The 24,678-nt window shown below is 44.0% G+C and overlaps 1 protein-coding gene and 1 long non-coding RNA gene across 2 annotated transcripts in view; both read right to left on the minus strand.

The window, feature by feature from the left end:
- The window catches only part of MDM1 (Mdm1 nuclear protein), a 38,168-nt gene extending 36,687 nt beyond the window's left edge, over positions 1-1,481 (minus strand). The window contains exon 1 of the mRNA XM_072034687.1: positions 1,084-1,481. Coding sequence (XP_071890788.1) covers positions 1,084-1,182 — 99 coding nt within the window. The 5' untranslated portion in view covers positions 1,183-1,481. The remainder of the gene's footprint in view (positions 1-1,083) is intronic.
- A 12,199-nt stretch (positions 1,482-13,680) lies between these two features.
- On the minus strand, positions 13,681-15,558 carry LOC101790108 (uncharacterized). Its single transcript, XR_217734.6, has 3 exons — positions 15,168-15,558; positions 14,887-15,003; positions 13,681-14,792 (listed from the first exon to the last, which is right to left on the minus strand). It is a non-coding gene; the product is annotated as an uncharacterized lncRNA (long non-coding RNA).
- Positions 15,559-24,678: the final 9,120 nt, after the last annotated feature.

Raw genomic sequence — 24,678 nt, forward strand, 5'->3', positions numbered from 1 at the left:
TTTCTTCTGTCTATACGATGTTTAATCCTCAATAAATGATGCTTTTCTAATCAATTTTTTACATTTATTGAGAGACATTGCTCATTTCTCAGGCATACTTCTGATTGTGTTTTGAATTGGATTATTTAAGAAGTACTGAGAAAATGCCTGAAAACCTTTATTGGTATGATATCACTTCTAACAGACAAAGAAATCATACTTGTTTTTCCTGGACACTTTGGATAATCGTTTTTCCTGGGAACTTTGGCTAATCCCAATGGCATAAAGGCTTGCTGGAAGAAGGAAATGAAGGCCCACACATCCCACAGGGTGCAGGAACTGAGGTGATGGAGTAAGGGTTAGGTCCAACAAGACCTTTTATCAGCAGCTTCTCTCAGAGAAAGTCATAGGAGATCCTAGGTTTAATTTAAAGCTAATCTCATAATATATAAGATTATAAAATAGCAGTTTCCAGAAAAGAATGGAAACAGTGCCATGTTTTCCTGTCCACCAGGCTTCTAAAGCAGCCTGGGGTTTTGGATGGCTCCTACTTCCTCACCAGGGCAAATCAAATATTTAATCTCTGTGTGGGGACAATGCAGATTTTATGGCACAACAGCTTCTCTGAAGACTTGAGTGCTGACTTTCTTTTCAATATTGGCCTGAATCCACTAAACTGTGCATGAATGTACAATACCAGAAATTTTCCACTGCAGCCAATTCATTATAACTACAGTCTGTTTTCTGGCTTGTTCAGTGCAGAGAGATTGAAGTCAACAATTTCTTGTGTTGAGTTTTGGTCAATAAATATCCTGGTCCAGATTCATTCCTGGTGTAACTCCAATGCTGCAATGTTTTTTTCTCACTCCCTGAGTAAAATTGTACTACCAAAAAGATGACAAACCTTCAAAAGTATTCTGCTGGAAATGTCACTGAACAAAGACAAATGGAAAAATTTTAATTTAAAATTTGCTGAGGATTTGCTGACAACTGGTTGTTAAGCAGATCTCTTCAGAGTGGAGTTTAGACAATAATCATAAATCAAAGCGAAATACAAGCTCCGTTAAATAAAGATGTTTAGAAACATTTCGTTTTAAGCTATACCTTCCAGGGTTCCCAGGCAATATATGGACTGTTGACAGCTGTGTTATGACTTGGGCAAATGAAGAAAGCTGCAGAAGTGGCAACGAGGGAGGACAGCATGAGTCTGTACTTTGCTGTTTTATTACCACACCGCCTCTGGCTTTGAGGCCCAGGCAGAGGCCAGCTGTAGTGGGCAGGCAAATTGACAGATGTTAACGCTTGCCTCCGGCATTTTCTTTCAAAGAGGTTATTACCCGCGGTTGTCTGCGGGTTAACGTGCAGTTTAACAGCGAAAAGCCAAAACTTGACTTGGGCATACAGGGCACGGACCGGTAACTTCGGACTTAAGTGAGTGAAAGCACATTGGGAGCGCGATTATTTCTCATTAGATTTGAGAGCCCGGCGCTGCACCACGGCCGGGACGCGGCAAAATGGCGGCGCCGCCGCTAGGTGGCACGAAGCCGATGCGGCGGGCGGGCCGCGGGGCGCCATGCGGCGGGCGGCCGGCGGGGGGGAGCCCGTGGCCGCCACACCGGCAGGGCCGGGCTGCTGAGGAAAAGCCGCTGGACTGCGATGTGCTCAGCGGTTTGCTGCATAGCAGGGGAAGGAGGAGTGTGTTCGCGACAGGACTGCGTGAAAAGTCACTGCTGTGACTGAAGTTTTCTGCGTATCGCCGCAGCCAGGCCTTTGAAGCGCACTTTTTTTTTCTTTTTCCGGCTTGGAGTTGGAGCGATGTGCAGAGCACCATAAAAGCTCGCCCAGCTGACTGACACTGCTGTCCCGTTCCCCACAGCCACAGCCACAGCTCTGGTTGGGTCCAGGCTTGCTTTCAGCCCTCGAGGTTGTACACACCAGCCTCACAGCACCGCTTTTAGGCCAGGCAGATCCCTCAGTGCCCCCAAGCAATCCCCAACATTTCTTCAGGCACTCCTCATATCTTACACAACTCATCTTTTATTCAGATTCGCTGGTACCTAATCCATTACTTCACACAGCATTTGTAGGTGATTATGATGATCAGTCTCCCCTAAAACACAAGGTTGGCCACGTCGCTTACGATGCAGGAGACAGCTACAGAAATAAGTTCTCGTTAGGCTTACAACTGTTGGTTAAGCTGTTGTAATAAAATTTTATTTCTTCAGTATCGCAGATGTGGAAAGCACCTTCAAGAATAAATACAGCAGGCCCTTTTTCCAAAATAACTGTGCTTTAAATGTGGTATCACATATGCAGAAGGCACTTGAAATAAAGCAAATGGAAGGTCCTTGTACCAAAGCACCTATACTTTAAATGAGATTAAGCGCAGGATAAAATGACAATAAACAAAGGGCTAGATGAAAGGCTGGCAATGGGAAACAGTCAGACTTAATAATATGACCATATCTTATTTCCTCTTTAGATTTTTTTTAATACAGTAAATTTATTGTAATAGGATTTCTGGACAGCATCCACTTTGAAAGCCTGTGTAGAGGTTAGCAATAGAAGAGTGGCTGGAAAAAAAAAAAAAAACTGAGTCACAGCAAAGGATTTTAAGGGAGTCTGAGGTTGCAGGAAGCAAGAGATCAGAGACTAGTCCTCTGGAAACACTTTTAACAATACCTATTTCTTATAGAGACAGCGTGTTTTAATACATTGCTCTTATGTAAGTTCCTGAGTCATCTGTGTCAAATGTGAATTTGGGTTGGTTTCCTGGAAGTGTGATGCTACATTCAGACACTACGGTGACGAAGGTTATATACATGAACACAGTCAGAAGTTGCGTGCAGGAGTAAGAAAGAGTTTCCTTACAGGAAACTTAATTTTTGCCAGAAAACTCACCATGTTCTCAATTTTGGTCAAAGATTTTTTTCCCAAAAAAAAATAAAAATAAAAGGAGGCGGGGGGGGCAGGGCAGGGCAGGGCAGGGTAAAATATTATTGTTTTGTGAATCACAGAGGAAACCAAACTATTTTTGAGAAATTTTTCATTTTGCCCAAAACTGATATAGTTTTTTGTTTTTTTTTGTTTGTTTGTTTTTTGTCAGTTTAAGTTTCATTCAGCAACATTCAAACATTTCTAAAGCATGTAGATGAATTGTCACACTGCACGTGCCTTGCCTGAGAAGGACCACTGTGGTTTAAAAGGCTGGGCTATAGGGCATGGCCCTGAATCTGAGCTCGGGCTCAGAGTCCAGCTCATCTGCAGGAAACAGAACCGTACACCTGCACAACTTATGCCTGGAGCAAAGGCACAGAGTGATTGCTGGGAGTCGGTAGTTGCCAAAAAAGAAAGGAAAAAAAAAAAAAAGCATAAATGCTCACATCAGGGATGCCTAATCAAAACCTGAAAAAATTCAAAATATCCACTATTCATGCTCTTCCTTTAGAAAGAGAGGCTGGAATCTGGGCTATTCCACATGCAGTCGGTCTGTGCTATTTCAGAGCACCAAAGAAATCCAGGGAGAGGCACTCGCTGTTGCAGCCAGAGCCCAAAAAGCACAGCCCTGGACTTCCTCATCAAATCTGCTTTGCCCCTTTCCAGCCCAACCCTTTGCCTCCACCCAAAGTTCAGAACGACGCAGCATTTTGCTGCACAACTTTCCCGAGCAAAACAGCCTGTTTGTTATTGATGGGCTGATCAGATTCAGGTCTGTGCTATAATCAAAGGAACTAATTTCGACCAAATCTTCCTGGGAGAATCTCCCTGCTTATTAGATCTTCTTTTTCTCTGATTTCTGTTCCTTCTAAAAATAAATACAGATCAGCAACTGGAAATCTGCTGTCCTAGTAGCAGCCCTTCTATTATTAATATATTATTTTCTGAAGGAAAGTCTTTTCTTGTGTCAAAACATTGCATGGGAGTGCTGTCTGAGGTGCTACACAAAACATCTGTACGTGTTCCCATTAACTGCTCGCGTGCCAGATCGATATTCAAACAGGGTCACTTGTTCTCCACGATAGCGACAAGCATCTAAAAACTCTCTAAAAACTGGGTGGTTAATGTGAACCAGGCATTTTTAAAATAGATCATCCAGCCCACCCATGATTATAAGGCTGAGCATAAGGGAGCATGTTTTACAAGGTCAGTTCCAATTAAAGCTCCTTTCCCAACCCAAATATCTTTAATCTCCAAAGACTACTTGTGTGCATCATTTCACTTATGTAAGTCTGTTTTGTGATTGCTTCCAATTATTTCCCTGCCCACGTAGCTCTCTCACCCTCATCCACCATGGTTACAAATACACACGGAAAGAAGAAGCCAGCCCTAGCTTACTACAGCTGCTTTCCTGGGGAGCTTTTTGTAGGGCAGTGCTCTCCGAGTGATTTAATACTCTGCAACAAGCAGGCAAGTGGGGGAAGGGAGAAGAACTGCTCAGATGATGACGATGCTTAGTAAATCATGTCCCTGCTAATTTAGTTACTAGCTTTACTTTTTACTCTATAGTTTATACACAGGCATGACACTGCAAAGACGATAAAAAGATTAGAGGAGGGTTTTTTTGACAGCAGAAATAGAATGAAATGCTGGTCTTGAATCTGGCAGAGTCAAAACTCCTGGTCTAAACTGGAGGCAGGCTCAGATGTCAAGGGCAAATTTTCATCTCACTTCTCTGAAGTGATGCCACGCTTTGTCGAATGTCCTGCTTTGTTGGAAATCTCACTGAGGTTCCAGTCCAAGCGTGTGTCTTTGGTCTTCAGCGTATTGATTCAGGTTGCAGCAGAGACCCGCTCGTGAACTCTGGCGCAATCTGGGACTGAGAATGGAAATTGGTTCCAGCCCATTTTAATTAAAACATGCGTGTTAAAGATGTTAATACCACAAAGGTCAATCAGGACACAGATCACTACATTACTTGAACAGAACAGAAGGGTATCTTTCAACACACTCTACCATAACAGACTGATTTCTTTCTTACTTTTCAGCAGGCATAAGAAACGATGCAGCTCCAGGAAGGGGAGTTTCAACTGATTTCAGTGATGCAGCAGTGCCCATCTGCCTCCCTGCTTTGCATCACTCCACTAGCCCACAGGGAGGTGGAAGGTGGCCTCCTGGGCTCGCTGGCCTCCCCTGAGGAACTTCCATGTCCCCCTACAGAGAGGGGAAAGGCAGGAGGAAGGTGGCTGCTTGTGGTCCTCCCAGCCTTGGGAGGATGGAGAAGCCTCCAGGCTACAAGTGGCTGTTCTGATACAGCTCGTCCCAGCTCAGGCGTGCCAGAAAATCAGGCCCCGTGGAGTTACACCAGCATGCATGAAAGCAAATTGAGGCCCTGGCTCCTTAGTTTCATTGTTTTGCATTTTGGTGATACAGTATGACTAATTTGTTAGGAATAATAGTGCTTCACTCAAATATGCCCCTCTCAAAAAGCATTTCCCCACAGCCTCGTTAAAAAAAAAAAAAAATGCATTTGCCTCAGCTCCTGAGAGCAGTGGCTCTTTCAAATGGCATATTCTCATTTTTTTCTAATACCCCTTTGAAACTGCAGCATCTTGCCAATGTATTAAATAAATGGACTAGATAGCACCATGCTTTGTTTAGGTGGTACATTTGGACAGGCTCTCTCTCCATCCCCACCAAAAAACAATCACCTAAAAAAATCTTTTTGAACAGAAATGGCTTTCTTTGTATCATTCATCCACTCCAGTACCAAGGCTTGACATTTGCTGGCTAGGGTTGCCACTACACAGGGTTCTTGTAGTGCCAAGACCTTTCATCTGAGCTAAAGAAAGCAGGTATTTAACTGAAAGAAGACCCCAAACGTGCACAGAACATTTCTAACCACTGCCCCTAAACACAGCTGATGGTAGGGGAATTCTGCCTTTGAAGTCATTGTTCCTATCAGGTTTGTTTTTAATTGAGTTCAGAGAGTTGCACTGCAAATATTTTTTAGAAAGGAAGCAGTAGTATGCAAAAAAGATTGGGTTCTGTGCACTGCCATTGGGGAGCAATGGTGAATTTGGGGATTGTTATTCTACTTCTCCCTGATGACTGTGTTAAGGATGGGAAATTCTAGCATATTTTATTTTCTATGAAGTAGGAAGATGTGAATATCTATCTTAGTGGACCTCACCCAATACGCAAGAGGCCGGAAAAGCCTTACACACTAGAGTCCTCCTACACATTCAGTCTCCATGGTTTCTGCAGTTCTGGCAAATCTAGCCCCAGGTTTTATGTGTGGGTTTCCTAGGAAAGCTGGTGATTGGATGAACACGAATAAAAATGGCATAAAATGGAAAATGTTCTGGTACAGTATCAGCCTCAAGATAAAAGGAATTCCTTTGAACGTGGAAATATTTTGGGAATGCCCGAGGGATTTTCCATTGCCCTCCAAGCTCATCATCTGTAATCTGTGCCTCGCTGCTTCCCACCATATTTCAATTTGAAAGACTTCTAAGGTCATAGCAGAAGACAAGAAGTACTAGGAAAGATGCCACATGAAACTGGTGTATTTATGACATATACCTATACAATGAGCCTAGGTTTGGAGGAGAAAAAAAAAAAAAACAAATATATGCATTTGAATGAAGCAATATGTTTATCAGCCAGGCTTGCTGCACTGAGTATTTTCTACATTTTACAAAATATCTCCCATACAAGTCTGGTCTTTGCGGAACTTACTGCAATAAGTGGGTTATCTGAATGACGAATTGTACCTGAAGTGTTATTCCCAATAATCACATTTGATTAGAGAGTGCATCTGTGCTTGCTTTCTGCAGGAGTTGCCCACGTTCTGAGGGTCAGGAGTTACACCTGTTTTCACCAAGGCAGACCTTTGGAGCAGATGTTGTATCGATCAGACTTCTAGGACACACATCACTGCAGAGCCCAAGTCACCTTAGGCAGCATATTTCAGAGCTATGTATAAAGAATATTGATTTTTGGCCATGTATTTCTAAACACAGCAAATGCAACATCTGCATCTTCGTCCTGAACTTGCACCTGGCATTTTCAGTTCTTTCTGTGCAGACTGGCTGTGAAACGTTTCTAATACCTAATCCCGCTGAAGTCAACAGCAGCCATCTTCATGTGGACAAGATCAAACTTTGAAGAAGTAGATTAAGATCAAGGTGAAGGAGAGAGACATAAACAACTTCAGCTTCACAGCTTCATATTGGAAGCCCCTTTCCACTAGCAAATGTATGATAAATTGCTTCGTCCAGGGGAAAATGCTTTGGAAGAAGTGATGCTGTTGCAAAAGATGGGACAGCAAACTTCTGTACTCCACCCTTTACCCCAACCAGATCATTCTCAGCTGATTCCTAGATTAAAAAGTGGGGCATCATCATAGAAACAGAAAACACAATGAAACAAAATAATGGTACTATGGAAAGAAAGGAAACACACCTCACAACATTTAGATCCAGAGGTAGAAGCAAAGGGTTACACTATTACTGATACTCTCATGAGCCTAACCACCAATATTCAAGAAGGCCTGCCTGAAAGTTATTTTCTTCACACATTTTTGCAAGCACAACTTGCAAGTGCAAACAAGAACATGACCACAGAGTAAGTTTAGGTTTAGACTGGAGATAACTCTAGTGGAGTGGAGACTGTTGGTACCTGATGGTGCCCAGTGACTCTTGTGAGTTAGGATGGTCCCTGCAGGGAACAAATATTGCACATGGCCAGGAATAACACACCGTGCTCTGGTTCTTTGAGCAATGCAGGTATGACCCTCTCTAATAAGCAGACACAGGTGCAAAGAGTGGGCCCAGCTCACCCCTTGGAGGTAATTTAACTTACATCTCAAGGTTTTATCCAACGTTGAGAACTTTGGACAAGCTGTACATGTAACTTATGCTGATAGATACAGGGAACTTGCTTGCAAATGTTGATCTCGTTGACAAATGCAGGCTATTAAAAAAGTCTTGCATTAGCAGCACTGTAGTTAGATGACGTATGAGCAAGTCAGGGGTGATTAGGGAGAGAGAGTCCTTATACTAATTGATTGGTTATGTTCTCTATTATAGGGAGCTCATCCACTATGTTTTAGCTAGGCATAGGTTTTAAACGACAAGGTTTTAAAAGTGCCTTTGACGTTGGGAGCTAATATGAAATATATTGCAACATAAAGCTCCTTCAGAAAATGTAGCCCTGTTTAACACACTGGCGTTAGGAAGACAGTGAGGATTATTTTCATGAATAAAACGTGCAGAATTTGGCCCGACTTTTTATATACTGCCTGAGTGGTTCTGTGTGATTGCTTCTGCATTTGTTTTTGTTTGCAACTAAAAGCAAGTTGTTTTCTGTGGGAATCTGAATTGTGCTCTGTGTACTATTTACGCGTGCTGAAAGAAGCAGTGATGTACGATAGGAGCCAGTATGAGACTGCAGCAGAGGAAAGCCATTAAAACATATACATGCTGAACTCATTAACTAAATTTATCCGGTATTATTTTTAGTAAAAGTCCAGATGACTGTGTATCCCCATTACATCTCCCTGGGCTTGTAAATGATCTATTTGTAAAACAAGAGAAAAGGAAGGCTTAATAGAAATTTATCAAATTATCTTTCTAAAATGTGTTTCATCCACGTTGTAGCCGAACACTGAGGGGCCGCAGCAGCTGCCCCCGTAGCTCAGTGGTTGCAGCAGAAGGCAGGCCTACACCACATCCCACCTTCACGTCCTGCCTCCCCCGCCAAGTGCTCTTAATTAAGGCATCATTATCCCCTGTATAAGGGAGCCTCTGCAATAAGAGAGGCTGAAAAAAAACCCTCATGCTGTGAAATAAGTTGAAACCCGGTGCCTTGCTTGTCTCCAGCAGAGGAGGTGCGGAGTCAAGCACCCTCAGGCCAGGAAGACTTTCAGCCTGCCGTCACCACGTCTCAGGCAGGTTTCTCTCCAGGCAGCAGAGATAATGCAGCAGAAAGCCTGAGCAGGGACACTGTCACCACAGAGTCCCTTAGGAGGACAGACTCCCCAGTCGCAGTGGCTTTTATCACTCCCCTGGCCCGGTGCCTTATTCTCCCCCAGGTCTGCACAATGCCACGGCTCTAATATGTGACAGCTGATCGTTTACAGAGCACTTCATCCTGGGCTATAGCAGGCATTTTTCCATACTGCAGTGACAGTCAAAACTCAGTCCTAATGGAGAACACCAATTTTTTCTACCCAGACCTCTCAGCTGAGCAAAGCCCTCTGCACCAGTGCTTGCTCCACCCCTGCCTCACACCTCCGCCCTCATCTTCCCCACCACTGGAGGGTGAAGCATCCTCAGGACACCAGCAAGACACCTCCTTCTTCCAGCACCCTTTCCTCTTCACAGATGCTGTTTGCTACATGTCATTCAAAAGCAGAGAAGCAGGCAGTGAGATCACCCTGGCTAATTGCAGTCTGTCCCTCTGGCTCTTGACATCTTCACTCCTGGCAAACAGCGAGACGCTGACTGTGATGGGGGGACAGGGACCTGCTGGGGGAGTTTTATGGCAATTAAATCTATGTCAGAATAATTCAGGCACACTTCATTAATTCTGGTGCACCATTGATTTTACTGCAATTAAGTTCTGAATCTTTCAGACTTGGTTGAAATGTCAAATATCAATTAAAAAAAAAAAAAAAAAAACTAAGGCATTCACAAAATGGATACTTTCTGGAGATGATTTAGCAATACTTCACCACTCCCTTCCATTTTGGTCACCAGCTCTGATAAACTTCAAGTATGAATCTTTGTCTGATAGTGTTAAAATGTTGGCCAATGCGTCTGGGAATCATTAACACTTCAACCTTAGAGCTAAATGCATGAACATTAACCAAGGAGAGGTAGGTACCCAGTTGCCAATGCATGTGTGAGCCAGTGCAAGGTAAAATTAAAATACATAATGGGAGGAGTCAGTCAAGTTTTAATACAGAATAAAACATAACACAGTGGTGATAACACAGTGATCACAGAATCACAGAATCATCTAGGTTGGAAGAGACCTCCAAGATCACCGAGTCCAACCTCTGACCTAACACTAACCAGTCCTCCACTAACCCATATCGCTAAGTTCAACATCTAAACATCTTTTAAAGACCTCCAGGGATGGTGATCTTCAGGGATGGATGATGCATCAATGCCCCTCCTAACTAGAGCTGGTGTCTCATGAGCTCTGCTCCTGGTGCCAGGACCAGCTGTGCTGGATGGGGCTTGTCTGTGGACCCTGTGCACAAGGGTCCACCCTCCTGACTTCCACGTGTTTCCAGCGCACACGTGCTAGAAATCCCTGTTGCACCTTGCCCACATCCTAGGAACAGCATCCCTGCCTTCCTCTGCTCCTTCAGTGGAGAAGGGGAGAGGACATGATAAACACCACTGATTACGCTCGAGAGATCTGGAGAGTGAATTTCTAAAATATGATGCTCATTTTGTTAGACACTGTTTGAGGATATTCTAGATGAGAATTAATGAAAACCAATAGCTTTCTAGTTGTGTTTATTGTTTTCTCATTTAATTAGGGACTTAGCTCCATGTTCCAGTGTCAACAGAGCCAGCAAATATTTAAATGAGGTTGGGATACTCTTTCTTCATCGCTTTGCTTCAGGGGAGAGGAAACTCCATTATCAGTTTCTCCAATATTTTATTATGAAGCTGCAAAACAGTTTTTGTCCACATTGTGCATTGCCAATAGAGGGGGAGAACACAAGACGCCGGTGCACGGGAGGCTAACACACCTTGTGTCTGCGTTATGCAGGAGCACAGCTGGGCTATGGCAAAGTGCTGCCCTAGGCAAAATGCAGCACGGAGCCCCCTGATGCTCCCTCGACTCCCCCAAGGGCACACCGTGTGCCCTCACATCACAGGGGACTTTGCTCCCCCATCACAGGGGACTTTGCTTCCCTGGCAGGCAGAGGCTGGGACTTCCCTTCCAGCCACTCCTGGCACCGTGCTGGAGGCCAGGGGACATCCTGTAGCATTTCCCTGTGCTTTTTGTGGGGTGCCCTGCTGTGTCACACTCCTCCTGCCACACCTCCCCGCCAGGATGCAGTCACTCCTCAATTTTAGGGTTTGCGCTCTAATTTGATGCTTTGGGCCAGCCTGCCTGGTGCCAGCAGGCTCGGGCATCACCGCACCCACCAAACACTCCTCTCCTCCAGCACATTTCCTCCTGAGCACGAGACCTAGAAAGACACACGAGCTTACGTAGCTTATGTTCAGATGCAGTCACACATCTCCCGGACGCAGAGACCAAGGCTCAGGTGTGAAGTTCGGCTGCCAGCAGCACATCTAGCGCAGGGGTTGCTGCTGGGAGCTTTCTTGTTTCATGCCAGAGTTCCCCTAGCACGCTGAAAGATCGGGAATGGAAGGCTGCTTCAACCGTAAAGGTAGCATCCATTTGTATTTAATAGCTAGCATTGATTTCCAATTTCATATCTGCTGAACAGTAGCCACCGGCCACATTAAAATTCATCATCGTCTTCGCTGCACCTTCCAGTTCAGACTCTGCCATCACCCTTAATGAATCAATCCATGTCAGCACAGCCTGCATGTGTTCTTAAACAGCTCCTGGTGACATTACAGAGTGAGCTCGGCTGGACCCTACACAGCCCGGTTTTAGTCCACGGGGCTACACGGAAGATTTAGGCATAAAACACTCAAGCAGCTGGAAAGACGTGCTCAATCTTTATGGAAGAGCTACTCTTTGTACTCATTGTGCTACTCTTTGTCCTCAACGCACACGTTTATTGCAGGATAATTGTATTTATCTGTCATCGTGAAGCTTTGCTGTTCTTTAAAGCAGCACGGAAGGCACGGGATCAGCTGTGTTATCCTCTGCCAGTGCTGAAATACAGCTCCCCGCCTGGCCTGCCCTGCGTGCACACCAGCCAAACCTTCCTGGGGGTCAGGTGTTTTGCCATGCAGGCTTTGTTGCAGATGACCCGGAGCCACCCCACTCTTCTCACCTTATTACAGGGCATAAATGAAGTGCATGTCAATGCTGGTCTCCTCCAGGCCTGTGCAGCCCTGTGCCGGGAAGAGGCCCGGATATTTAGTGAATTTAGTGCACTGTCAGCAAACAGAAGCAAGCTCACATCAGTGCTCGGTGCCACATTCGAGCGGGGCTTTTGTTTGGGGAAGGGCAGCTCTGCTCGGATCACGTTCTCCTTCAAGAGATTAGTTCTCCCTAGACCTAATGTTAGCACAGCGAGCCCAGAGATATTACTCATCAATTAAAAATTCAATAAAAATAAGCTGTCATTACCATAAGCCTTCTGACTGGGAAATGTGGAGTTGAGAGCTTTACCACCCCGGCCTCTGACAAAAGCCCCAAAGACGGGCGGCCGTGGTGTTAATTGATTGGTGTCATTTATAAGTAATCTAACAATGCTGAATAATTTATTTGGCAGTGACAGGCGCTGAAAATATACAGCTGCAGGGATATGTGCCCAGCCCCGGAAGAAACGGTGCGAAGCGGGGCGCAAGGCAACGATTAAGATGCGGTGATCTCCTTGGGAACATTTTCTCATGTGCTTTGCTCGCCTGTGCTTTGATTACGGCAGAGGTGTATAGATCTGACAATGGGAGAGTATAGATCCGGGTGGCCAAAATGCACGGCCTCGATACTCTCTTTTGCAGCAGATCACCTATAATGAATTTTAAAGGCCTGCACCGTGGATGCCTAGCAGGAAATGTGTGGTGCTGAGTGCAGACTTGCCAAAAGGACATAAAAATTGACCGTAGCGTTTCCACGCTGAGGATGCTGCTGATGGGAAAAAGCCTTATGGTTTCATCTGTCTGACCAAAATGGAATCAAAATTCTTGCCTCTCAGTGCCTGCGGAGTAGGCTTTCCAAGGGTCACCTAATAGGGAGTGCCTCTCATTAATCTGCATTGTTTTTGCAACCGCATGAGTAGTCCCAGTTCGTACGCTTTGAAATCCAGAGAAATCACCCCAGGGAGCAAGAAAGGCTGGAGAGGCCGGCTGGCAGAGCACAATCTCTGCCCTTGCAGATGTCGGAGTGAAAAGTTGCACTTAGCTCTGTATTCACTCGGGCAAATCTCCCCCTGCAGCCGATGGCTGAAAGCTGGGACCAGTTTCAAGCCCACGTCACAGCAGCAAGCGGGCGAGTCCTGTGCGGGGGCATCCCACCCCCACAGGCCAAACCACGGCTTTTCAGTTCTCTGGAGCACAGGATGATTTTCTTAAAGGTCCGTTTTACTGGGAAAATTAACTGCGTTTCTGGGACTTGCTTTAGAAAAGGTTCCTGTGCTTTGTAACTCTGACGTTGGTCCCACTCGGGTTTGTAGAAGAACTCAGATTAGCCCCAAAACAAAAAGGACGGTCCCTTTACTGCATGATTTCTACACTGTTGAATAAAATGTAAAAAAAAAAAAAAAGAGAGAGAGAGAGAGAAAGAGAATTATATTGTTTAGACCTTATTCATGTGGCTAGCTTCAAGTTGCATGTTTACAAAATATAGGTACTTTAACAAGCGATGCAGGGTGGGGTATTTCTTTCTGAGTGCCAGTTTTTGAAGTCAGGCGATTATGTGGAAATCTTAACTTTCACAAAGCCTTTAGTTCTCCAGTCTGCTCCTGGAAGTGAGCCTAAAAATATAACCAAATATAGCCAAATGCCTCAGAAACTAGAATGTTAGAAAAAAAAAACATGCAAAACTCTATTTTAAATCCATCTTTTCTTTTTTTTTTTTCCCTTTCCCCTAGTTAGATGTTCCTTCTCAACACGATCTTGATGATCTCTGCCTTCTCCGAGTGACTCTTCAGCATTTCCAGAGCCGTGCTTGCTGGGGGGGAATGCTGACTGCGGACAGCGGCTCCAGCCTTGCTCCGAACGAGTCAGCAGCAGAGCTCTCACCGACTTCACTCAATGCTGGATGGGGTCCAAAGAGAACAAGGGCAGGAGGGAATATACTTGTTTTCATTACTCATGTTGGTTGTGTAAACAGCATTCACTTCTCACTGAGAAATATGCGACTTTATTTCCATCATTTTTAGAAAAAGAAAAGAAAAAAAAAAAAGAAAAAAAAAAAAAAAGCATTTACCAAGAAAATAATCATTACTGCACGCTGATTGCTCTTTTATTTTTTTTTCCATTGCTGCGCACATCAGAGCACGCATTGGTACAAATACAACTGATCTGGTTAAGTGTTTTAATACACAGGGGAGTAAATTGTTTGGGATGAAAGAAATTCATTATCCACAGTTTGCAGGGCTGAAAGTCTGGCTGTTTTAATGTTACTGCAGAGCAAAAAAAAATTTAAAAGTGCATGCTGCGACAAGCTGAAGGCATCTTTAGGCTCCATTATACTAGAGTAAGCATATTAATTAGATTATTGTTCATTCCTTCAGGAAAGCTGAACCCCGACACGGCCAGTAGGAAAACCGAAGGCAATCAGCCAAAAGAATGGCCAATTTCCCCGGATTCTTTTTTTTTCCATTAATTTTCTTCACAACGGGAAAACTCCTTGTTCCCTCCTGCGATAAGGATGGGGAAAGCCTAAGTGCACGTTGTGGGGAGGCCACACGTGAGTGCAAGCAGCGATGTGTGTGCTCAGCAGGGCAGGAGCGCGCGTTAGGCTGCAGACCCCGACAGGGTGCACGCTCCTGCTCAGGGCAATACGGGTCAGAGCCTCTCCTCCCCCTGCAAACAGAGGTCTCCCACACACAGCAAACACATCCAGGCCTTACACAGAGCTCAGCTGTTTGGACAAGAGGTTCTGTGATTAAACATTAAAGGACCTCCTCATCCAGGCTTTTGCATCAGCTTTTTCCTGCAGGGCTGTTGTTTTTGTCCATACTACCTGCCAGCTCCTGTCTGATAAAGGAAAAAGAAGACATATTTATTTACTCCCTTATTTGTTTACATTTTACCCCTACTTTGGCAGAGTTTTGTGATCCAGAAAACTCACCTTGTGCTGTCTGAAGCGATTCCTCTTTGTGTGCAGCATTGGAGCAACATCTTGGGAAATGACGTGTTTCCCACACGGGTTCTTGTACAGGGCTGCTGCCAGATCCCCCTTTGAGCCCTGAGGTCAAGACATTACAGTGAAATCATTTCCAATCCATGAAAAAGCTTTGTGGGGTGGGATGGCCCAAGGTTCAGCACAGAGCTATTCTTATAGGGTTGGGTTTGCAAGTACTGGGTTATCTGCCTTCACAAGAAAGTACCTCGAATGATTAGGTTAATTACCTAGAACCGAGCCTTTTCCATCCAGAGGAGCAGCATGAAGGCTGAGCAGGCTGCAGGTGTTCCCAAGGCAGCCCCCAGCTGCAGCTTTCTGTCCAGGTTGCATTTAATACATCGCCCAGTGATGCGATGCTGCTCAGCTCCCCCGAGCCCAGCAGCTCCCTGCAGCTGAAGGCACCTCTGCATGAATTGCTGTCGTGTCTGCCTCGACGATCCTGGTTTTGGGGTCTCTGGTCATATCTGCCTGTGTTAAAGCATCCCTATCCTGCCTTCCAGCTGGAGAGGAGGAGGCAGGATTTGTTCCTTCACAAAGAAAAGGGCATCACCCCAGGCATCGCCCCTAAATTCCTTCACACCATGGGGTCCTGGCTCGGCTAGGAGCCGCAGCATTGGCCCTTATCAGGTACTGACTGTCTGGGAGGACAACAGCACGAGGAATTTTGTTTGCTCAAGTAATGGCAGACTTTATTATAGAGCAACCGTGCCATACTGAGCACGTTTAATAATTAAGTGGTGAGATATGACAAGTGGTGAGCTCCAGCACAATTTTTACATGCCTGGGATTGTAGTACAAGGCCAAAAGGCCAAAGAATTTCCATCAGAGGAACAAACTATTTTGCATTTGAATCACCTATTTTGTCTATTTTTCTGCAGTCTGTAGCACAGCTGTGATATTCTGTCATAAATATTGTAAGCATAAAATTTCTCATGGTCTGAGACCTTGGAATCTCTTCTCCCCAGCAATGCATGCGTATCGCCAGCATGCAGGACACCGGAATACACCCCTCTGTCCCTGATTAAGTCTGGAATTGATTTTCAGACCACAGCTAACAGGTCTGAAAAACAGGTTTGCTGATGGAATTGCTGACAGATTAACTACATCGATGCAAGGGCCGTCACCTCAGTGCCACGGCTGCTAACGCTCGAATATTTCTCCTTATGCCATAACAAAGGGGAGAAGAACTTGAGATTTCAAAATGATACTTGTTCTTATCTGCCCCAAGTTTGACATGAGTTTTGTTTGCTGCTTACTTGTCTCTCTCCAGTGGAACTTGAGCGCATTGTTATGAAATGCAATATTTTCCGCAGAAATGTCAAACTAATGCAGCATCAACCCTGAGACTTTAATCCTAAAAAAAAAAAAAAAATAAAAATAAAAATAAAAATAAAAAAATCAGAACCAAAGTCCTCACAATAAATTTATAACAAGCTCTTTGTGGTATTCTTTGCAAGGCCCTTCTTTACGCAGAGAACATAACACCGAGCAATGTGACGTGCTGTACAGCAAATATTTATTTTTTCAGATAAGCACAGAGGCTTGAAAGGCCTAATGAGCTAATTGAAATAAATAAGGCTCTGCTGGAACTCTGGGCCGGATGCTTGCGGCTGCGATGGGGAAAATGCCCAGCTGCTCTGCTGCTCCTTCTCTGCAAGCTTGCCATGGGCGCGCCAAGATGCTGGTGGGCCAGGCTCCATGGTTTTAGGCTGCTCACTGCTCCCCGCATCTGCTCTGGCCGACCCATACCTGCAGGAATAATACGAGCCATTCCTGGCATAACCAGACCTGACTGGTGATTAAGAGAGGGTGTGCTTGATCCGGGCAATTAAAATTAGAATCCTGCTGTTAGTAATGGCCAGAACGTGCTGTTCAGCGGAAAGACAGCAAAACCAAACAATAATGTTGAATATTTTGTAAGATATCCAACGTTCATTAGAGATACCAAGAGGGTGCTTGTGATTCCCACCCTAAAAAGCTTCTGCTTCTGCAGCAACCTGAAGACGATGCTGGAGACCAAGCCCACAGCGGTGACAGGCAGCCTCACCTCGAGGACGACAGCCATCGTGCCTGGACTGATGGTGGCCATGTGGAGCTGGAGGCAGGCAGGCCAAGCAGGAAAATATGGGATGGTCAGTGAGCATCACCTCAGCTGCTCTTAAAATGCATCCTGCATGTAGGCAGTTTGATTACAATACAGAGAGGCAAGGGTGAGGAAGGGAAGCATCGATTGAGATGTGATCATCTGGCCGCATGGTGAGGTATTTGCACATCTTCCTGTGTGCTCAGCCAGCTGTGTGTGTAACATCTGGAATTAGGAGGGGGAGTACAGCTGGGACACATCCCTTTCCTGATTCCTGCAGATAATCAGCTTGTGCCCCGAGGCACTACACTTTGCTAACCATCTTCTTCAAATCCAATTTTAAATGGACTGCAAGATCATATTGTCATGCTGGCTGACTGGTACGGCACATAAATACATAAACCCAAGGTATGACCTGCATGTTACAATGCAGTTCAGGAACTGGGAAAATGCAGAAGGAAATCTCTTATATTAAAAAAGACAACAGCATTCTTTCTATGTGACCGTTCTTTTTATTAAATTACGTATATCAAGATTTCTACCATTTTTCCTGAAGAAGTAAAGGCTGTTTCACAGAAGCTTCAGGGAAATGGCTGCATTTTAATACAGTCTAATTGACTTTTATGGTTATCTCTGAGGAGTCCTGGTCATAAAAGCTAATTAAATTATACTGATCTACATATTCAAGAACCATTCTATTTCTCACCCTTGAAGGAAAAAAAAAAAGAAAGAAAGAAAGAAAAAGCTGGAGGATCATCCTCATGATTAGGACACGTTACAATCTCCTGACACCCCTCTTTGTGCAGTTTGATTTGCTCAGTGTTGCAGGATATATTTAACCTTCCTGAACAAGTGACTGTCCTTACCAGCTTTAAGGATGTCGGCGATGTTATTTCAGATCTCTCCTTCTGCAAGTGTGTAGAAAGATCTATGTGCTCGATTTACAATTCTACACTCATCTAATAATTCTCTAGAGAAAAGGTTAAAAAAAAAAAAAAGTGAATGCAAAAGTAAATCATCTAAATCTTCATGACAAGGGGTTTAAAAGTAGACTTTCTGTATTTCTTCATTTTCTTTTTTCTTTTTTTTTTTTTTGAGATTTTTTTGTTTCTGCTCTCACTTTGTGAGAGATTCTGACTTTGTTGTAATAACAGCTTAATAGCATGCCAGACCTGATACTGTAAAAAACAGCCTCACTTTTTTTAAAGTCTGACCTCCCATTATTTTCACATCCTGATTACCCACACAGTGCCAGATTTCCAAGATATATGAGAGCCAAACAAATCAGACTTGTGCCAAGAAGAATTTTATGAAGCAGGGAAAAAAGAATGAATACCCTGGTAGCAGTCTATCTCTATCTTTCAGTACCCAAATACTTTTGCAAATCTGGCCTAAGGCTGTAAGCAAAATTCTCACCTAGAGTTATGGCCATTGCCCTGAACAAAAATTGCAGAAACGAGTTCCTCTGGAGTTAACATCAACATAATTAGACCAATTTTTTTAAAATAGTCTTCTGACACAATGCCCCATACAAATCTCTGTCCAATGCCTTAATCCAGCTAATACGCTGTGCAGTAACTACTAAGAATTGCTCAGCAGCAGCTCAGAGTCCAGCAGGCTCCCTTGTACTTGCAGCCACCAAGCTGGGGGGTATAAAATACTATAGGCAGCAGCAGTGACGTGGTAACATCCCCCTTTTTCTCTTTTATTACTGCCTGACTGAGCGGCTCAGACCTTCTTTCATCCTCTACCTGCCTGTCCCTCCTCCTCTGAACTCCTTTGGCTCCAAGTATCCTGGGGACAGCTGTCAACAGAGCATCTGCTGCTTCTGGTTTGCATCTCAGAATGATCTGCCAATACAACAGACAAGCATTGTCATATCCAGTGCTGCTCCTTATTGCTGACCTACTCTTTCAGCTCCCAGAAGTTTTTGAAAATACCCATAGCGTGATTTGAAAGAAGCCCATTCACTAAACATAAAAATGTGGGGGAAGGCATTGAAGAACTAATGCAATTGCTTCTGTAGTTCTTATAGTTGCTTTTATAGTTGCTTCTTATAGTTGCTTCTGTAGTTCTTATACTTGCTTCTATAGCATCAGCAAATCCCTGAGAAACCCCCAGTAATGTGGCAGTTTGTAAGGTGAATATATGAAAATATAAAAGTCACTTCCAGCTGGGGAAAAAAAAAAAAAAAAAAAAAAAAAAAAGAGCTGATTTGTCAATTTTTTATCTTTTTTTTTCTACAGAGCAACATGTGAAACTACCAGATTTGGGCAAAACGTCATGAACTTCCATAGGAAAACATGCAAAGAAAAGGAGGTATGACTTCTTGGTAATCGAACCAAATTGGGGAAGGGGATGTTGAGGGACCAACCTCAGGATTGATCCCTGCCTGTGTTTCATACTCTGTAAGGCCCAGGATCCACCTCATTATGGCATGAGCTGTTAACCAGCTCTTAGCCATGCTAAGCAGAGAGCTGGGGGGGGTCTCAGTTTCTTCGGTGAGGGCAGACTGGTGACAAAGCTCCATTGTTCCGGTGCCTCGTCGTCCTGTGCTGTGCGATGGGGAGGTTTCTATGCCAAGCTTCTAGCTAAGGATCAGATTGCAAAAGAGAAAATCCCTTTGGCCCGAGAGCCTGTACAAAACAAGGGCTTTGTGAGACAAAGAATGAGGGCTCCCATCGAGACAGGCACCTCTTGCATTCTTGTTGACACACATGTTCGGCACCGCGGTGAAATCAGTCACGTGCTTTGCATAGCTTTCTTGACCCTAAATAGGACAAAATTCAGTGTCCCATTCATTGTCTTTTCGGAGAAATTCCTGACCAAACCAGACATTTGTAGTTACAAGAGTTCTCTATTTACAAAGATCCAACTAGCTCTGCTTCCTTGAGCATATAGCTGCCACCAGACAAGGCAGTCATAGTCCCGTGCTCCTGCCCGGGACCAAGGTGGGGCCGGGAAGTCAGGCAAGGATCGAGGGGACATGGCCTGGCAGTGCTGGAGACAGCACTCCTGCAGCACAGCTGGTGGCTTTTCGTCTGAATGGAAAGCAGCTGATATGCCCACAAAGCTTAACCCAAACCAGAAAAATATTAGCTAGAACCAGGCAGCCTTAGATACCATCTTATTTCTATTTGCTTTACACCCAGCCCCTCAGATAGTAAGAAACAGCAATATTTCAAGGGTCAGGTTTCAATGGTGAATTTGTGCATACAAAAAGCACAGGTCTTATCTTTGCAAGTGGCCTAGTAATCTGGAAAGTCTTTGTTTTCACCTGGGAAATCTGACCCCCTGGTTTCATAGCTGGCAGGGCTTGGCTGCAGGTGCTGCTTCTAGCCTAACGCAGTGTGTGCAGTGTCTCTAAAGCGGCTCTCAGTGACCTGATCAGGCAGGTCGATAAATATGGCTGATATATTTTAATTGAGTAGTTTCACGGCTCGGTTATGTCCTTGTTTGTAGATGGATTGCTAGTGTGGAGATTGACAACTTTTGTTATTAGAAATGTCTGAGACGCTTCCCCACCACAGCCATAATTCAGAAGGAAACTGCACCAGCTGGACTTCTTCCCTTTTAGCAAAGCCACTCAGCTGTGTGTGTTTGATCTAAGGATGGTTATGTTATATTAGTGTGAAACATCTGATAAACAGGGTGGATGATAGCATTAGAGCCTGTGGTGTTGACAGAAACTCTGCCCATCCACCAAAACCTGCTCAGCCTATGCAGCGCTTGGTGAGGACGTACCGAGTCCTTTCCCTGGTGACCATATCCTGCTTCTACTTCCCACCCTCCTTCACCCACAGTTTTGTTTTGCTGTTGTCTTCTGCCCACAAGGCACCACAGTTTCTGCAGCTGCTGACTTCTATGACTCAAATGCTTTTCTGAATCCAAAGCCGGGTTACAGAAGTACTGATGAAGCAACCACAGCCAGTGTTTTGGCTTCTTCTGTAGGCATATGCTATGAAGAAGGGCAAGTGTACCCTTTTAGCACAAGGGCTGAAATGTAGCTACGCAGCTTCTTGGTCTTTTAGGAAAGCTGTATATTATCCATTCATGACAGTAATATAAATCCTCAAGTTACTGCCTGACTGTACTCTGCCTGAGTGCCCAGGGAGTAACAGTTTTTAAAGGTAACTCACATCTGAGAGCCTTCCTTCCTATTGGACTTGGGGTGTATTGGACATTTAAATAGGAGTTAGGAGCCTAGATGCCATTGATCAAGGACATTGGCCTTGATCTTAGGGATGTTTCTAGGGGTAGATCTAAATCCTTAGTCCTAAATTTAACTTAATATGTGAACAACTGCCACAGATGATTTGTATCATTCTGGAAAGCCCAAAGACGCCAGGCCAGGAATGGTACTCTCTGTACTAGGCCTTGCTTAGACACCAAATGCAAATACAGTCCCGGCCATAAAAACTTACAGCTTAAGGTTAGGAAAATATGTGGCAGATAAGCAGAAAAACAGAGAGGAGAGCAAGTCCTAGGAAGTAATGAAACAAATATTTGTTAGTCTAATAGGTTTCACTTGAACTCATAGAGGCACTGTGGCAAAAGGAGAGTTTTAAGGAAGGACTGAAGAAAAATCATGGGGCAGCTTTGCTGATGTTTACAGAGATCTCCCAAGTGTTGGGGGTGGCTTAAGACAGAATGTGGAGGTAAAAGCTAGCAAGAGGCAATGAGCACTGATGCAGTGATCTGGTGAAAGGCAGGATTCAGCTTCTCAGCCCTGGAGGATATGGTAGATGGGATGAGGATAGGCCATGCTTCTCCCCACCATCCCCAAGCCTGCACGAAGGGAAGGTACCCACAGACGAACTCCCCTAGAGCATTACACATGCTGCCTGACAACTGAAAGCCCCCCTTCTTTTGACTCGCCATGAGTTAAATATAACTAAAAAGCTGAAATAGAAACAAATGGATGGGTAAATGCTGAGGAAACAGACATCATAGAAACATTATAAACATGCACACTGTTTTTCAAACAGTTTTTTTGCTTACGATTCAATAAGAAGATATTGGATGTACCTTTGAAGTTAGTGAAGAATTTTCTACACTTTGAGAGTAAAGTCTTATTCCTCCACTTACACTTTGGTTTGTTTGCACTTATTTTTATAGTTCTTCCTTACCACACTCTTTGTGTTTGCTAACATTTAACATCCACTTCTGGCTTCAGCTGCAGCTTTTTATATCAGTGTAACCACTTTTCTCATGGTCTCTTGGTGCTTGTTCTCTGCTTTGTTTAGATTAAAAGGAAGGACAGGCACTTGCAATCCCACCAATTGCTACTTGAATATTTCCCAGTACCTACTTGTAAATTCCTGGAAGTTTTAGTGAGTTTTGCATAATTCTTCTGATGATTATCTCTATTGCCTTTTATAAAGCAAAACTTGTGTCAAAGTCATCAGTATTCTGCATTCTGTCTGCTCCAGAAACAACCATAAAGTCAGACGTGACGTTTGCCTGGATTTGACTCTGCCAGCCTGAGTATCACTTTCTTTGCAAGGCGTCCAGTTTTTTTCTTTGCACAGCCCAGACCATTAGATGTGCAAGTAGGAGGGAACCAGAGCTGCAAAGAAGAGACAGCCTTACCTTTTTACACTAGGGACACCGTGTTCAGTGAGCATTTCCACCCCTCTCTCAGAAACAAATTTTCTACCTGACATTGCCAAGGGCTGTCACTGCTCTGAGCCAGTCTTCAGAGTGAGGAGGGTAGGACTGAGGCAAGATCCTATCCTGAAGAGATATGTATTGAAGTTAAGGCACAGATAGATCTCAGAAAAATATACACCACTGTGGTGTTTCTACCTTACACTCAAATATTGTTGACCCTTTCTCTCTTCAACCTTCTGCTTATTATATTCACCTTAAAACAGTATGGAACGTGCAATCAAAATTTCCCAAATTATCATTAAAATTTATTCCTTCATGATTCTTTTGGACTGATCTCTATCATCTGTGCAGTGCACAAATATTTTTAACTATTGTAAACTATACTGATGGGCCAGAAACATGCAGTTTACTGTATTTCATCTGAAATTATGCCATTTGGTTCAACATACAATGTGAATATTCATGATAAGTCACCTACATCAACAGTGTATTTGTCCCCTATTAAAAACCATACTATGCAGATTAAAGTTCCATAGCTCCCTTTTTAATCTCCTGTTCCACAGTTATGGTGACCTGACTGCAACCTCTATCCCATTAGTCCACCACATGGGGGGTTTATGAACAGTCGGGGAAGTGTACATCCAGTGGCTCATAAAGAAGTCCACTTCCACAGTTCTGCAGCTAAGTGCTCATATATAGCTAACATTGCTTTAACTACAGGAGACAGAACATTTCAAAGAGTAGTGTTTTTAAATGGTTTAACCATTTCATGGTTTTTGATTGTGCTTTATGTTTTATGTAGAACCTACAAATATCTGAAAGAAAACTCAAGATTCAAATGTAGGTGACACCAAGATCCTTCACCATATTTCAGTCCCATTATGCCAAATACAGGATTGACATCAAAGTGAAAGAGGTCTACAAAATTGACAGCAGCAAATATTCCTTTGGTTCCAGCACTGCTGAAGACAGTAGAAAAACCTGGACAATTACGCCAACAACTGCCAGCAGGAAACGCTAGGAAGGGCACTGATGAGGAAATGAAAAGCACCAGGGACAAGAGTGTCTCTGGGTTATGTTGTCCATAAAAGAATTGGGCTTAAGTTTCAATATGCTTGAAAAGTCCCAGGTGCTATTATGAAATCAGGAGAGTGCCCCCAGGCCTGTGGTATGTATATTGTATATCCTGGAAATGCAGCACAGAAGTTTATGTGTACATTTTCGAAAACACTGCTGTGCAAGATTGACGAACAGCTGAATTATTCATTGTGGAGAATGAGAATGAGAACAGGAATGAGAACAGAAATAAGAATGAGAATGGTCCAGCTGGTCCAACGTGGGACTGGGATTAAGAACTGTTGGGTCATGTTCTGGGTCTGTCTTTGAAATGGCTGTTTAAGAGATTGTACAACTCACCTAGCATACATGCACATTGCCATGTTCGTCTTTTAAATAATAATACCAATCTGCTGAGAGGCTTATATAATTTCTGAGAAAGTCATTTAGATACTTGAATGACAGAAGCTATGAGCATGCATTGCATTATTACTGTCCCATGTGGTCTGCGGCTATCTTCACTGAAATATTAAGCAATGACCCGATTGATTATTCTGATGACTTTTTGAACAGAGCCATTACACAGAGTTACATGTCTTATTTGCTGACTTGACAAGAAGCCTTGTAGTGGGCCCCAGGTTTCTTGCCCATGGAAGCAGGACCTTAAGAAGACCCTTTTCATGCCCAGAGGTTTACCAAACAACCAGCCACCATTTTGCTGCCCATGAGTCCAAGAATAGATCTTCGTGCTAGGCTCTCCTCACAGCTTGTTCAAGCTTTGCTTTTATTTCTCTTCCTCCCTCTCTCCCCTCCCACCCCCCCCCCTTTTTTTCCTTTTTTGCTGGGATAGGAGAGGGTTATTGGTACCTCTGTCTGTCACACGTATTTCTTCCAAAGGTATTAGCCAGAAGACCTCACATCAATCTTATATAGGCCTTTCCTGTCGGAGATGATCTGCTGACTTTTTTCTTTGCAGAAACTACTAT

Source organism: Anas platyrhynchos, chromosome 1, assembly GCF_047663525.1.
Source record: "Anas platyrhynchos isolate ZD024472 breed Pekin duck chromosome 1, IASCAAS_PekinDuck_T2T, whole genome shotgun sequence".
Classification (NCBI taxonomy): domain Eukaryota; kingdom Metazoa; phylum Chordata; class Aves; order Anseriformes; family Anatidae; genus Anas; species Anas platyrhynchos.